The 16368-nt window shown below is 43.6% G+C and overlaps 1 protein-coding gene across 5 annotated transcripts; it reads left to right on the top strand.

The window, feature by feature from the left end:
- The first annotated feature begins 2016 nt into the window (after positions 1 to 2016).
- Positions 2017 to 16132, top strand: ZNF620 (zinc finger protein 620). Of its 5 annotated transcripts, none has more exons than XM_077865671.1 (4): positions 2017 to 2180; positions 10252 to 10375; positions 10860 to 10973; positions 13482 to 16132. In XM_077865671.1, exons 1-4 carry the CDS (start codon positions 2157 to 2159, stop codon positions 14477 to 14479), a joined length of 1260 nt encoding a protein of 419 aa, XP_077721797.1. In that variant the 5' UTR covers positions 2017 to 2156; the 3' UTR covers positions 14480 to 16132. The 5 variants fall into 5 exon arrangements, with proteins under 5 accessions (XP_077721797.1, XP_077721796.1, XP_077721798.1 ...); XM_077865670.1 differs by having other exon boundaries at positions 10249 to 10375; XM_077865675.1 differs by lacking the exon at positions 2017 to 2180 and adding an exon at positions 2498 to 2626 and having other exon boundaries at positions 10249 to 10375.
- The last annotated feature ends 236 nt before the right edge of the window (positions 16133 to 16368 follow it).

Raw genomic sequence — 16368 nt, 5'->3', positions numbered from 1 at the left:
GTTGTGTAGGTCCGAGTAAGAATAGAAGCAGGAAAAGGAGTCAGCAGTTTTTCCCTTTAGTTTCCCTGTCTCAGCCTGATCCCAAATCCTTTTCCTGATTCCATGTAGCCTAGAGACTCTCCTTCCCCTACCCAGACAGAAATCTTAAAGTAGGTTTTCTTGAACTGGTGAACCATAGATGTTTTTCAGGGACACCATGCAAAGTTGAGGGGGCAGGAGTGAGCCATCCAGTTTTAGAAAACTGGGATTATCAGAGGATAATGCATGCAGTATGCATCTGACTCTCTAGGCTCCTCTCCCTGCTCAGCTTCTAGAATGCTCAAATCATTCTTCCTAGTCTTGGAGAAGAGGGAGTGTAGCTAGGGCTCAAGAGCCAAACAGGCTAGGTTCAGCCACTCCCCACTGACAAAATCCAAAGGCAGAGAAATGAGTGGTGGTGAAACAAGAAAGTTTATTTTAGTGAGCAGACTAATGTCTCAAAGACTGTCACCAAAATGCCAAAAATACTTCTAGGTTTATATAAGGAGAATGCGGGACAAAGTGGGTGTATATGTGCGGGTAGGCCAGTGAAGATTAAAAGGATCATTGACTTGGAATGAATCACCCATAGGGTCTTGCTGCCTCAGGGCAGTTCTTATTGCTTGAAGGGGTAGTTTTGGTTTCCATCAGGGCATACTTGGCTCTATGGGTCTTCTGGCTGAGCCAAGAGACAAGCTGGAAAGGAGACCCGACTAAAAAGTTTGAGGTCAGAATGGAGGCAGGACAATTCTTATGTGGCACAGTAGTGCTTGGCTAGTTAGAAGCCATGTCTCTGAAGCTATTCTCAGGAGTACTAGAGCCCTTGGGGGTAAAACAAAGCCTTCCCACATTGACAACTTCCAAGAAGAGCTTTATGGGATTAGGATGGAGACATTTGCTTGGATTGCAAATACGTAATAAAGGCGAATCATGGTGACTTATCCCATTGGCATGTCTAGCTGTGTAGTGGGGTGCCCTGGCAAGTCTTTGAGGATGAAATGGTTCTGAAGACTGGCAGAGGAGGGGCTATATGAAACATTTAACTTAATACGAAGGAACCAGTATTCCCAGGAAAGGCTGGTGGGCCATTAGCTGAAATCTGTTTCCAGGCTGGGCGTGGAACACATATCCAGGTATAGGGTGGGAAGAGGGTCTAAGGCTAAATTTAATAGCTCTTTCCCTAAACTGTGCCATATCTTGAAAGTCCCAGCAGCACTCGTATCTTCGAAAGATAGATTAGAAAAAAACACAATTAGAAAACAACTCACAAGCGCTAATCTTGTGCCAGGCGTTGCTGTAAATGTTTAGCTCATCCACCAACTCATTTAATTATTAAACCTTGACAGCCCTTTGACGTTGGTATCACTATTATACCCGTTTCACACATAAGGAAACAGGCAAAGACACTTGCTGCTGCTCACACAGCTAAGAAGTGGTACAGCCAGGTTTCTGGACCTCGGTAGTCCGCACTCTCCACCGATACACAGTGGAAGTGACGGGCCCCACTCCTCCCATTCCAACCCCCCCACTGCAGCACAGCCCCAGAACCTGGGCAGCAGGCACCTTCAGTCCCTGCAAGAGCGGCCCGGTGGGGCAAACGCCCGGGAACCCTAGAGGGATTCCCAGGATTGCAGCCGGCTCTAGAGCCTGAGCGGGCCCGGCGACCTCCCCCGGAGGAGCTGCCGAGAGGGGGCGCTGCAGGACCCGGGCCTGGAGCCGGCAACTCTGGCTCGCAGTCTCCGACAGTAGAGACCGGCAGGCGCGGTTGCCGCTGGGCTGGGGAACCACGGAGACGGGCCCGTTGACGGGTTCCTAGAGAGGAGGGGCAGCGGCCCTACGTGCTTCCGGCGGAGCGCGTCGCGGCCTTCCCGGGGTCGTGCCTGGCGGCTCTCCCGCGCTCCCTGGGCGTGGGGGCGCAGCCTTAGCGGTCCACTGGGCTCCGGGCCGGCTAACGGGGTCGCATCCGCACGGCCTTCTCAGTACCCGGTTCCTCAATCCCTATGCCTCCGGGGTGACGGGGTCCCGGGACGGAGGGGGCATCTGTGGGGTCCCCGGCAGCAGCGGCGCTGCCCGTGCCTGTTGTCTCTTCGGCCTCACCTCGAACCCCGGGGGCGCTGTGTGGCGCGGGGGCCCCAGCCATGCTCCAGATCACGTGGCACCAGGTGAGCGAGCATCCTGTCTGCCTCTGTTGGCCTTACTGGCCCTCCCACCCTCTGGTGTCAAGAGGTAGCAGATGTCAGCCTGCATTCAGGTGTTATGGGACTCGGGTCCTTGGACTCTGCATTGGTAGAAACGAGGGGACCCAAAGCATAAAGTCGCAAAGGCTTTATTGAGGCTTACGCCCGAGTACAGGGGAGCAGCGCCAAGGAAAGGATCCTCAGGCTGGCTTTCCACGGAGACGTCAAAGAGAGGTTTCGTTTTGTTCTTAGATTTTTATTTATTCATGAGAGTCAAGAGAGGCAGAGACACAGGCAGAGGGAGAAGGAGGCGCCTCGTGGGGAACCTGATGCGGGACTCGATCCCAGGACCCCGGGATCATGACCTGAGCACGAAGGCAGATGCTCAACCGCTGAGGTGCTCCCAAGGAGAGTTCTTAAAAGTTCCTTAGGTGGGTAGAGGCGGAGGTTTATTAGCACCTACACAGTTAAAGGTCCTGTTTCTTCACGTATCACTTGCATAATAAACTTGTTACATCCCCACCGCTAGGCATGATTTTTAGTATTATAATGGGGCGGGGGGGAGTCGTGAAAGTACCGCGCTGCGGTTGATCTTGGAGGAGACTGGTTTGGACAGGTCGGAGCTTGCTCCTCAGGTGGTGCTTTGCTCTGCAAGCAAAGTGGTAACAGCCATTGGGGAGTTGTGCAAGGAAAGAGTTAAGGGGCAGCAGGCAGCGGGGAGTTTCACAGGTTTACATGGGGCTTGTTACCAAGGCTCCTGTTTCACAGGTTTGTGGCTTTCCTTGTGCGTCTGTTGCTATCAGGTGTGTTTGCGCAGGGGAGGAGGAGTTGAGAAGGGTGGAGAGTTGAGAATGCCCAAACTAAGACATAATCAGAATGGAAATACAGTAGTGGGGGATTGATTGGGATAGGTTTGCAGTTGAAGCTGAAAAGTAGAAATCTGAATCATTGCATACAGTGAAGATGCTTTTCACCTTTGTCTGCAAGATTGGAGAATTCTTTCCTTGGATAAAGTAATTCTAGGGTTTTGTTTTGTTTTTGTAGATGCCATTGGATTTGTTACATCGACATGCCACCTACAAATAAAAAGTTTTACTTCTTTCCTGTTTGGATATACCTTTTATTTATTTTTCTTGCCTAACTGCACTGGCCAAAACTTCCATTTCAATGCTGAGTAGAGGCGATGAGGGCAGATAACCTTGTCTTATTTGTGATCTTAAGGTGAAACATGCAGTATTTCCCTATGAAGTATGACCTCCATCAGGTTTTGTTTTGTAAATGCTGCGCATATCAGATTGAGGATGTTCTATGTCTATAGCTTGCTGAGAATTTTTATCAAGAATGGATGTTGGATTTTGACAAATGCTTTTTCTGTGTTGGTTTATTTATTTTTTTTTAAAGATTTTATTTATTTATTCATGAGAGAGAGAGGCAGAGACACAGGCAGAGGGAGAAGCCGGCTCCCTGCAGGAGCCGGATGCAGGACTGGATCCCGGGACTCCAGGATCATGACCTAATCCAAAGGCAGACGCTCAGCCACTTGAGCCACCCAGGTGTCCCTTCTGTGTTGGTTTAGAGGATTATATGATTTTTCTATTTTAGTTTCTTAATGTAGTAAATTGCATCGATTTTTCAAGTGTTCAACCAACCTTGTACTCCTTGAATAAAAAATACTTAGTCATGATGTATCATATTTATTCTTTTACTATATTTTGGGTTTTCTTGTTAAAAGTTTGATTACAATTTTTGCTTCTATATTTGTAAGAGGTGTCTATGTGCGGTTTTCATTTCTTGTAATGTCTTTGTCCTATTGAATGAGTTGGGAAGTATTCTGTCCTCTTCAATATTTTGGAAGACTTTGTATAGAACTGATTACGTTTCTTCCTTAAATGTTTGGTAGAATTAGCCAGGAAAACCATTTAGGTGTGGAGTTTTCTTTCTGATGAGTTTTAAGATACAGTTTCAGTTCCTTTGGTAGGTCTATATAGGGCTATTCTGTTTCTCCTTGAATGAGTGTTGGTAATCTGTCTCTTTCAAGAAATGTCTAATTTGTCTCAGTTGTAGACATTAATGGCATAAAGTTGTTCATAATATATCTTCATTATCCTTTTGTTATCTGCAGTGATGTCACCTTTTTTAGAACTAGTGTTGCTAATTCTTTTTTTTCTGATTAATCTGACTAGAGATTTATAAGTTGCATTGATCTTCACAGAGAGCCAGTTTTTTGTTTTGCTGATTTTCTCTATTTTTGTGTGTGTGTTTTATGCCACTGATTTCCACTTGGATCTTTTTAAAATTCAATTTGCCAGCATGAAGTATAACACCCAGTGCTCATCCTCTCAAGTGTTTTCCTTAGTGCCGGTGACCCAGGCACCCCATCCCCGCAACCACCTCCCCTTCCACAACCCTTTGTTTCCCAGAGTTAGGAGTCTTACATGATTTGTCTTCCCTCCTAATTTTTCCCTACTCAGTTTCCCGCCCTTCCCTTATGGTCCCTTTCACTGTTTGTTATATTCCACATATGAATGAAACCACATGATGATTTGTCTTTCGCTGATTGACTTATTTCGCTCAGCATAATGCCCTCCAGTTCCATCCACATCAATGTAAACGGTAGGTATTCTTCCTTTCTAATGGCTAAGTAATATTCCATTGTATATATAGACCACATCTTTATCCAGTCATCTGTCGATGGACACCGAAGCTCCTTCCACAGTTTGGCTACTGTGGACATTGCTGCTATGAACTTTGGAGTGCAGGTGTCCTGTCCTTACACTACATCTGTATCTTTGGGGTAAATCCCCAGCAGTGCAATTGCTGGGTTGTAGGACAGGTCTATTTTTAACTCTTTGAGGAACCTCCACACAGTTTTCCAGAGTGGCTGTACCAGTTCACATTCCCGCCAACAGTACAAGAGGTTTCCCCTTTCTCCCCATCCTCTCCAACATTTGTTGTTTCCTGTCTTGTTAATTTTCCCCATTCTCACTGGTGTGAGGTGGTATCTCATTGTGGTTTTGGTTTGTATTTCCCTGATGACAACCAGGGTGATGGTTGTCACCATCTTTATTTTATTTCTTTGTTTATTGGATCTTTATTTTGTTTCTTCTGCTTAGTTTGTGTTAAGTTTGCAGTGCTTTTTCTAGATTTTAAAGGTGAATCTGAGGTCACTGATTCAAGACCCTTTTTCCTTTTGAAATTTTGTAATACAGGCATTTAATACACTAAATATCTTCCTAAGTACTGCCTTAGCAGCATCTCTCATTTTGGTACATTGTGTTTTCATTTTCCTTCAGTTCAAAAAAAAACTTTCTGCATTCTTTTCTGTTTTATTCTTTGATCTTTATTTAGAAATGTGTTATTTACTTTATAAATACTTGGGAATTTTCCATGTGTCTCTGTGTTAATTCTAATTTAATTCTGTTATGATTAGTGAGCATTCTTTGTATGACTTGATTTTTCTTTTATGGTCCAGAATTTGGTCTACTTTACAAAATATTCTTGGTCACCTGGGAAGAATGTGTATTCTGCTCTTGTTGGGTGGAGTGTTCTGTAAATGTCCATTAAGTCAAGTTGGGTAATAGTATTGTTCGTGTTTGCTGTATCCTTGTTGAGAGGGGTTATTGAAATTTCCAGCTCTAATTATGAATTTGCCTATCTCTCTTGCAGTATTATCAGTTTTTGCTTCATGTATTTTGAAGATCTGTTACTAACTGCATAAATATGTAGAATTGTTATGTCTTCATGATGACATAATCCCTTTATTTTTATGAATGACTTTCTTTATCTCTTAATATTCTTTGCTCTGGGGGTGCCTGAGTGGCTTAGTGAGTTAAGTAAGCCTCTGACTTCGGCTCAGGTCATGATCTCTGGTTCGGGATCAAACCCATCTGTTGGGCTCTGCACTTACCAGGTAGTCGGCTTGAGGATTCTCTCTCTTGCTCTGTGCATCCCCTGCCCCGAAACAAATAAATCTTTAAAAATATATTCTTTGGGGTGCCTGGGTGGCTCATTCAGTTAAGTGTCTGGCTTCAGCTCAGGTCATGATCTCAGGGTCCTGAGATTGAGCCCCGCATCAGGCTCCCAGCTCACTGGGGAGTCTGCTGCTGCTTCTCCCTTGCTTGTGCTCTCTCTGGTTCTCAAATAAATAAATAAATAAATAAATAAATAAAATATTAAAAAAATAGTCTCTGCTCTGAAATCAACATTGCCTTAAATTAATATAGCTGCTCCATCTTTTTTTGACTAGCATATTTTTTCCATGTCTTTTGCTTTTAACTTACTCTTTTTTTTTTTTTTTAAGAATTTATTTATTTATTCATGAGAGACATAGAAAGAGAGACAGAGACACAGGCAGAGGGAGAAGCAGGCTCCATGCAGGGAGCCCAACTTGGGACTCGATCAGGCCCTGGGCTAAAGGCGGTGCTAAATGGCTGAGCCACCCGGACTGCCCTTATTCTTGTCTTTATGTGTAATATGTGTTTTTTGAAGGCAGCATATAGAAGTCCTTTGCTTTTTAGAAAATCTGATAATGTTTACCTATTGGGATGTTTAGATTATGTGCATTGGTATAACTTTTTTTTTTTTTTTTGCATTGGTATAACTATTGATATGGTTAGATTTGAGTCTGTCATCTTCCTAATTGTTTTCTAATTATCCTATCTGTTCTTTGTTCCCTTTTCTCCTGACTTTCCATCTTTTTTTAGAACTAATGGTGTATTTTACTTCATGTTTCCCTCTCTGCTGGCTATATATAAACTATAACTCTTTGTGTTACTATTTCAGAGATTGCTCTGGGGTTTGTAGTATGCATCTTTAGTTTATCACAGTCTTCTTTCAATTACTTGTCCATTAAGCTTTTTGAGGTTCTCTCACAGCTACCTGATGGCTCTGCTTTTTTTGCCTTCAATCTTTTTCTGTTTCCTTTTGGTTTTAATTGCTCTGCCTTCAAATTCACAAGTTGTGTGTGTTTCCTGCAGTGTCTGATTTGCTTTTAATCCCATGAATTTTTCATCTCAGATACTGTCGTTTTCATATCTAGAAGTTTGATTTGGGCCTTCTTTTCTTAAATTTTTAAAAAGATTTTATTTATTTATTTTTTGACAGAGCAAGAGAGAGAGAGCACATAAGTAGGGGGAGTAGCAGGTAGAGGAAGAAGCAGGCTTCCTGCTGAGCAGGACCTTGACATGGGACTCAATTCCAGGACCCTGGCATCATGACCTGAGCCAAAGGCAGACACTTAACCGACTGAGCTTCCCAGGCATCCTGATTTGGACCTTTAAAAAATATTTTTGGGATGCTGGGTGGCTCAGGTCGTTAAGCATCAGACTCAATTTCTGCTCACATTGTGATCTCAGGGTAGTGAGATCCAGACACATAAAGATTGAGTGAAGTGTAGGGCTGTATGCTCAATGGGATATTGAGTATGCTTGAGATTCTGTCCCCCCCCCCCGCCCCTGCTCCCCAGCTCAGCTCGCTCTCTCTCAAATAAATAAATCTTTTCTTTTTTTAAAGATTTTATTTATTTATTCGAGAGAGAGAGAGAGAGAGAGAGAGGCAGAGACATAGGCAGAGAGAGAGAGAGAGGCAGAGACATAGGCAGAGAGAGAAGCAGGCTCCACGCAGGAAGGAAGCCTGTTGCGGGACTCAATCCCGGGACTTGAGGATCACACCCTGAGCCAAAAGCAGATGTTCAACCACTGAGCCACCTGGGCGTCCCTCAAATAAGTAAATCTTTTTTTTTTTTTTTTTTTTCAAATAAGTAAATCTTTAAAAAATAAATGTCTCTCTATATTATCTTCCTTGTCTCTATTTAACTTTTTTTTTTTTTTTTTTTTTAAGATTTTTATTTGAGAGATGGGGGTAAAGGGAGAGCACAGAGGGAGCGAGAGAGGGAGAAGCAGGAGCCTAACACTGGGCTCTATCCCAGCATCCCAGGATCATGACCTGAGCTCAACTAACTGAGCAACTCAGGCACCCCCCTATTTAACTTTTGAACATTTGGAATACATTTATAATAACTGCTTTAATGTCCATCTTTGCTAATGCTGTCAGTTCTGGGTTGGTTTTGATTGACTGATTGGTCTCATTATGGGTCATGTATTCCTGCCTCTTTGAATGCCTAGTAATCTATGATTGAATGCCAGATATTGTAAATTTTATCTTGCCCAATTCTAGATGTTTTTATGGTCCCCCAAATCTTCTTTTTAATATTTTTTCTTTAGGATTTTATTTTTAAGTAACTTCTACACCTAGTGTGGGGCTTGAACTTAAAACCTTAAGATCAAGAGTTGCACGCTCTACTGACTGAGCCAGACAGGCACCGTTCCCCAAAATATTCTTATTTTCTGGAGTAAGGTTGTGATTTGGAAACAATTTGGTTCTTTCTGCTCTTAATATTTATGATTTGCTAGTAGAATCTGGAGTGGTGCTCAGCCTAAGAATAGTTATTCTCCACTACTGAGGCAAAGTTTCCTGAGAGCTCTAGCCAATGGCCTATGAATTATGAAATTTTCCAGCGTGGCTAGTGGATTTAGGTACTGTTTCTGGCCCTGTGTGAATGCCAGGCATTGTGCCCTTCAGTCCTTTCAAATGATCCTTTCTGGCTTTGGGTAGTTTCCACACACCTATGCCCTGGTCATTCTTCTGTTGAATACTCTGGGGAACCCAGTGCAGATAATTGGTTTGTTTCTTGGTGCAGCTCTCTTCTCTATGCTATTCTGTCCTGTAAACTCTACTGTCTTGGTCTCCTCAGAACCCACCAGGGAATCTGCCAGGCTCCACCTCATTTCTCCCTCCCTGTGTTGCAACCTGGAAACTCTTTTAAGGTAGTAAGCTTGGTGAATCATAGGGCTCACCTCTTTATTTCCCATCTCTCGGGGTTTGTTGTCTTTCATTACCATCACCCAGTATCTGATAACTTGTTTTGTGTAATTTGTCTTGTTATGGTTCAGGCAGGATAAACCTGATCTCTTTGACTATCTGGAGAAGAAGCAGTTTTCACTCAGCATTTAAAAAATTTTTTAAATTATTTGAAGGGGGGGGGCGGTGGAGAAGGCTAGAAAGAATCCCAAGCTGACTCCGTGCTGAGCATAGAGCCTGACACAGGGCCCATCTCATGACCCTGAGATCATGATCTGAGCAGAAATCAAGAGTCAGAGGCTTAACTGACTGAGCCACCCAGGCGCCCCTTCACTCAGCATTTTTCAAAACATTTCTCCATTTACTTTCACCATGTAGTCTGTTGCTATCTTGATTCCCCAGGCTGTATGTGTGTTTTTCCTGCTCTGAAAGCCTTAAGGATTTTTTTTAAGAATTTTTTTTTTTTATGTTCTCATTTTTCTGAGACTTCTAAGTGATGGGTCTTTGCATAGGTATTTTTCAGTTAGTGCCCTAAGTACTTTGTGGGTCCTCTCTCCTCTCTGGTACTTTTAAACAGATAGAATATTTTACCAAGTTTTAAAAGTGGAGCACACTTTAAAAAGTCCTGAGCTCATCCTTGGTTTTATGTGATGATCAGCCTCCTTTTTGTTTGCTTCCCCCTCTGCCAGCAGTTAAGATTCAGCTTTCTCTGCTCTTCTAATGTAGTTACCATTTATCCTTTTTATGCCTTCTAAAATTCTGTTAACACCTCTGCTCTGCTCTGACTCTCCTCTTGGGCCATTATGTTACTGTTACTTTAGTGGGATTAGGGAGAGAGTGGAGATGAGTACAGAAGTGCTATGGGCTGTGTTTATGCAGATGTCCCCTGTGCACATGCACACAAAACCGTGGAAAAGAACCTGAGGGACCAACAGGCACAGAGAGCAGGGCCCAGCAGAGTCAACACAGAGACCAGCAGGTGACAGAAGGGCTGTTTGTGGGGATGCTCACAAAGGGGTGCAGTGAGTCTTGGACCGTCCTGTTGAAGAGGGTGATGCTAGCTGAGGGCTGGCCCCTGAGGGGTGGGTAGGGGCCCTGGAGAGCTGTCTTTGGCAATCCCACCACACTCACTCTGCCCCAGTACTTAGGCTCCTCTGCCTTCACACTGGGCTTGAGCAGGAACCTGTTGTTTCAGGAGCCAGTGACCTTTGAGGATGTGGCCGTGTACTTCACTCAGAATGAATGGGTTATCCTGGACCCTTCACAGAGGGCCCTGTACCGGGAGGTGATGTTGGAGAATTATGCCAATGTGGCTTCTCTGGGTAAGACGTCTCTTCTCTTTGCTGTTGTCTGCCTCTGCCCTGTGTGCGTCCTGGCTTCTTTCTTCCTTAGACACTGTGGCCTCTCTGACAACCCTCATGGGCATTCGCTTCAAAGGCTGAGCTCCTCATAGGCTAGTGGGTGGGGAGAGTTTTGGTTCCCCAGGCTTTGAAATCCACTGTCCCTCTGGCCCTGGGAGGGACTCTGCCCCATACATAGAGGGAAAGCAAGAGCTCTTGGGAGCTCAGCAGAGCCCTTTTGCCTCTGTCTTCCATGTTCTCTGAACAAGATCTGGGACTCCCTCATGTAAGTGGGGTATATTCCAGGACTCTACCCCCATTTGTGGGGATTTTCTGTCCTCTGAAATAGCACAAGCTGACTTCTCTTCTTTCCCTCCTTTCTCAGTGAAGAAAGGTCAAGACAGCCATGAAGGGACCTTGCTTCCTGATTCACTTTACCTTTTTTGTTCCTCTTTCTCCTGGGCAGCTTTTCTATTCACCAGACCTGTTTTGGTCTCCCAGCTAGAGCGAGGGGAACTGCCGTGGGGCCTGGAACCCTGGGAACCCGTGGGCAGGGAAGCCCTTAGAGGCATCTGTCCAGGTGAGCATAAGAACCTATCAGGTTTTTTTTTTTTTTTTTTTTTTTGCTTAGCCTACTTTCCTGTTTTCACATTTCAGTGTGCGTGAAAAGTTTCTTCTCTTGTAAGGCTGTTTTCTTTCCTCTGGAATCATTACATGTGGTTCTTGTGTTGACAATGGTAGCCCCCCTCAAATGAAGAAGGGCCAATCTCTTCTGGACAGGGATGGCTCCAAGATTTCTCTGCATGTTCATCTTTGTCTCTTCACCTCACCTGCTAAGGGATACCATCTGACTGAGCAGCTCTTGAACCATGACAGCCCTTTGGAGCCCTGTGTTGTGGAAAGTTTACTTTTCTACCAGTTTGTTTTTGCTGAGATGAGGACATCAACCACCTTAGAAGGAAAATAGGCTCCTGGGGTCTATTTGGCCATCCACATATTCACAAGAGCACATTATTTCTAGGGAGGTTTTTTTTTTTTTTTTTTTTTTTTTTTTTTTTTTTTTTTAAGTAAACTGTGCCCATTATGGGGCTTGGACTCACAATCCTGAGGTCAAGAGTTGCATGCTCTCCCAGCTGAGCCACCCAGCTATATGGGAAATTGAATTATTAGTTCCCAAACACTGACTTAAATAAAAATAAAAAATAAAATATAATTTAAAAAATTATTTAAAAAATAAAATCCATTTTTGTAATGGAAATTTTCACACATAGGCAGACACCAGCACAACACACCTCATGATTCCCTTGCCTCTATAGCCATCTGTCATCTTTTTCCTGCAGACACTTAAAAAAACTTGTATTTTAACAGCTGAACTTTTGAAACAAAACTTGTTATAAAAGAAAGGTGACTCACTTTCTCATTTTAAAAGGTATGGATAGGAGGTTTTTAAATAGCAACATAGTGTATTTTTTTGCCTTTTTTACTCTGTTTCACCTCTACTCTGCCTATCAAATTTCTTTTTGTTTTATGTTATTTTTTTAATTTATTATTTATGATAGACATAGAGAGAGAGAGGCAGAGACACAGGAGGAGGGAGAAGCAGGCTCCATGCCAGGAGCCCGACGTGGGACTTGATCCCGGGACTCCAGGATCGCACTCTGGGCCAAAGGCAGGCGCTAAACCACTGAGCCACCCAGGGATCCCCTGCCTATCAAATTTCATATGCTCTTCAGACTCTTCACAGAGAATGTCCATTAATAATGCACAACTCCCTCCCCCCCCCCCCCCCCCCAGCCTTCTGTTAAAATTGTGCCTTTTTTTGGATATGATCCCAGGACTTCAGGTTGTCTGGGTAAAAAGTATTTAAACAGTGTTGCCCTGACCCAGTGCCGAGGATTGTATTAGCCTGCAAAAGACTTTATTTAACAGGAAAATAGTCTTTGGTTTTCTCTATTTCACATTCCTGCTGTCATATTAAACTGTATACACAGTCTGTACAGCATTTTAGGAAAAGCACAGGAAAAGTTGTTAATCAGGTCCGCTCTGAGGCTTATGTCCCTTCTTGGAAGGGTTCTTCACATGTGCAGTGAGTGCTCTTTTGTTTTAGAAGCAAGTCTCCATGTCTTCCCCCTTTCCTTCCATCTGCCATGGTGTTAGCCTGCCATAGTCCCCTTAACCACAGCAAAGGAGTCTGCTGCTTTACTAGAGCCAACTTGATGACAGAGATGATTTTTTTTTTTAAGATTTTATTTATTTATTCGAGAGAGAGACAGAAACATAGAAGGAGAAGCAGACTCCCTGCGAGGAACCCAATGTGGGATTTGATCCCTAAACCCCAGGATCATGACCTGAGCCAAAGGCACACACGCAACCACTGAGGTACCTGGGTGCCCCCATTCCTTTTTTTTTTTTTTTTTTAATTTTATTTATTTGAGAGAGGGAGAGAGCATGAGTGGAAAGGAGGGGCAGAGGGAGAGGGAGAAGCAAGAGTCCCTGCTGAGCAGGCAGCCTGGCTTGGAGCTCAATCCCAGGACCCTGGGATCATGCTCTTGGCCAAAGGCAGATGCTTAATGACTGAACCACACATTGCCCCAACAGAGACCATTTTCTTTTCAAAGATTGACATGGATAATGTTGTAAAAAATAGGCAGCTCTTAGGAAATTTCAGCTGTGGGACCAAGTTTAGTTTGAGCTGTTTGACCTGCCCCTTCTTCAGTCTGGTGGATTTCCTCTAGGGGTCTCTATTCATCACTTTTCCATGCCTTCTTATCTCACCTGATTGCTTGGGAGAAAGCTGTTGGTCTTCCCATCCTAGTAGGTAGTAGGTGACCGTCTTTGCTGTTTTCCAGTCTTACACTCTTTCTGGGAATGCCTCTTGGCATTGCTTGCCTCCCACCCATAGAGTCTTCATTTAACTTGTGGGGCTGTGCTGTGTGGTTGTCTTTGGTAGCCATTTTGTGTGCGTATTGGAAAATAGCCACATAGGGCAGACTAGAACCATTTGATCCTGTTTCTTCTTCACAAGTATTTTCTTTTTGCACTATCAGAGGCTGACACTTGTGGTTTTTGTTTTGTTTTGTGATATCAGGGGGTGAGACCAGAGCTGAGAAGGAAGAATCAACTCCAAAGGGACACATTTCTAAAGAAACAGAGTCCCACAGACTGACATTAAGAGGGCTGCCAGGGAATGTTCCCCCGCACCTGGACTTTGGGAGCAGCCTACAGCAGCAGCATGGTCACTGGATAGCTAAGAAGACCAAGTCAAAGAGGAGAGATTTCACAGATGAGCCAACCAGCCATCGTGAGGCCTGCACTGTTGAGACTGAGGAGCAGTGTGAGAAATCTGGGGAAAATGTTAGTGTCAGCACACAACTCAGTACAAATCAGCCAGCTCTTAGTGGTCAGATATCATATGAATGTAGAAAATGTGGCAGATATTTTAGTCAAATGGCAGATTTTCAGGGCTGTCACACTGGTGAAAGGTCTTTCAAATGCAAAGAATGTGGAAAAGCCTTCAGATACAACTCATTGCTTATTCGGCATCAGGTAATTCATACTGGAAAGAAACCATTTAAATGTAAAGAATGTGGGAAAGGTTTAAGTTCAGACACGGCCTTGATTCAGCACCAGAGAATCCACACTGGAGAGAAGCCCTATGAATGTAAGGAGTGCGGCAAGGCCTTCATTAGCAGTTCTGTCTTCCTCCAGCACCAGAGGTTCCACACTGGGGAGAAACTCTATGAATGTAACGAATGTTGGAAAACTTTCAGTTGTAGCTCAAGCTTTATTGTTCATCAGCGAGTGCACACTGGGGAGAAACACTATGAATGTAAAGAGTGCGGAAAACGATTAAGCTCCCCCACGGCCTTGACTCAGCATCAGCGCATTCACACCGGGGAAAAACCTTTTGAATGTAAGGAGTGTGGGAAGGCCTTCAGTCAGAAAATCACCCTGGTCCAGCATGAACGAGTTCACACTGGTGAGAAGCCGTATGAGTGTGAGGTGTGTGGGAAAACCTTCAGCTGGTGTGGGCGATTCACTCTGCATCGGAAACTACACACACAGAAGATACCTGTGCAAGAGTAAGGTTGTCTGCGGCTGGGGGTGCTGTTCCTCCTTGTTTCTCCCCACTCGTGTTCTTCACCAGTGCACTCTTCATAGTTAGACAAGAAGAAACAAACCTCCAGACTCACAAGTGTATGAAGAAATGTAACTGGCTGATCCTCTGGAATTTGTGGTGTCCCTGAGTGCCCTGCAGAATGGATGAGGAATGTGTCAGAGGACCTATGTGAGAGAACACCGCTGTGAATTATCAAATAATTCCAGGCTTAAAGAGGAGATCTTTAAAAGGTTCAAGAGAAAACAAAAGATCGGGAATAAAATTGCACTGGATTTCATAACAGCAGTTTTGAAGGTAAAAAGGACAATGGTGTGTTCCTTCAAAATTCGAAGGGAAAATAATTCCTACTCAGAATTCAGTACCCTCAAGTGTGAGTTTAGTATAAACCCTTAGATTTTGAACCTTTATTTCCCATGTATCCTTTCTCAGGTGTGCAACACTAAAGAGGGGGTCAACCAGAAAAGAAAAAGATACATGGACATCCTATCACAATTAATATATTAGGAGTCTCCTAAACTCAGAAACAGAAGGCCCTTGTCCATCTGTATTTTGGAGGACATTCCTAGTAGGCTGCAAATTTTCAGAGACCTACCTCAGTGCAGTGCCCACACACACTACTTTGTAGTTACTTGTCACTGCTCAGTTGTAGGCTGTGCCTTTGCAAAAGTTGCGGTGTATGCACCCTTTGAGTCAAATGCAAGGCCACTTATCAGTTCATCCATCTCATTTCTGTTCCATGTGACCTCACAGCAGGAAGAATTTCCTTGCAACTTCATCTACTTCTTTCTCATCATGGAAGAAGTGTCCATTATTTTCTGTTACCAGTGGAAATGAAGGGAGATGTAAATGTGCTCTGTTTTAGCATCCCTCTTCTGCAAGCTGCTTGACTTTGCCCATTGCAGGAAGCAGAGCCAGGCAGACTTTGGTATGAGCCCAGGCATGTTACCTTGGTTAAGTTACAGATACTACTCATTTCCTTGTTTGTAAAATCTGGATGACAGTCTACCTCATAGGTTTGTGTTGAGTATTAACTGCATTAATACATGTAAGAATGCTTGGAACAATGACTAGACCCTAATAAAAGTGTTATTTATTATTAATAACACCATTGCTAAGTTTTGACTTATGTATACACCAGTGAAACCAGTCAAGGTAATAAACAGAGCCATAACCTCCCACATATCCCTTATGCCCCTTGGCAATCCCTCTCAAGCTTTCCACAGCAACTGCTGATCTGTTGTCACTTCGAATGAGTAGTGCTTTTCTAGGATTTTATAGAAATATTCCATTGTATGTACTCTTCTTTTTGGTGTCTTTCACCCTCCATAAATTATTTTGAGGTTCACCTATGTTGCATATTCATTGTATCATTGGTTCCTCTTCTTCTTCTTCTTCTTCTTCTTCTTCTTCTTCTTTCTTCTTCTTTCTTCTTCTTTCTTCTTCTTTCTTCTTCTTTCTTCTTCTTTCTTCTTCTTCTTCTTTTTTTTTTTTTTTTTTGCCAAGCAGTATTCCACTATGGAAATAACCAGAATATGTTTTATTCATCTCTTGATGGCCATTTGAATTGTTTCCAGTTTTTGGTTATTACAAATAAAGCTGCTATGAACATTTGTGTTTAAGTCTTTGTAATGACGTATGCTTTTCTTTCTCTTGGGTAAATAAGAGGAGTGGAATGCCTGGGTTATAAGGTAGGTATGTATTTACTTTTTAAAAAAAGATTTATTTATGTAAAGGAGAGGCACTCCTGCGTGGCTCAGTGGTTGGGCGTCTGCCTTTGCTCAGGGCGTGATCCTGGGATCCAGGATCGAGTCCCACATTGGGCTCCCTGCATGGAGCCTGCTTCTCCCTCTGCCTG

This window comes from Canis aureus, chromosome 22 (assembly GCF_053574225.1).
Source record: "Canis aureus isolate CA01 chromosome 22, VMU_Caureus_v.1.0, whole genome shotgun sequence".
In the NCBI taxonomy this organism is placed as follows: Eukaryota; Metazoa; Chordata; class Mammalia; order Carnivora; family Canidae; genus Canis; species Canis aureus.
The sequence above is the reverse complement of the archived record's forward strand: the minus strand, read 5'-3'. Positions and strand labels throughout refer to the sequence as shown.

What these genes read in the sequence shown, in the direction of transcription:
- ZNF620 (XM_077865670.1), top strand. Translation starts at nt 2,157, where the DNA reads ATGCTCCAGATCACGTGGCACCAG. An exon ending in TCCAGATCACGTGGCACCAG is followed by an intron (nt 2,181 to 10,248) that starts GTGAGCGAGCAT and finishes CTGTTGTTTCAG; the next exon opens with GAGCCAGTGACCTTTGAGGA. An exon ending in TGCCAATGTGGCTTCTCTGG is followed by an intron (nt 10,376 to 10,859) that starts GTAAGACGTCTC and finishes TCTCCTGGGCAG; the next exon opens with CTTTTCTATTCACCAGACCT.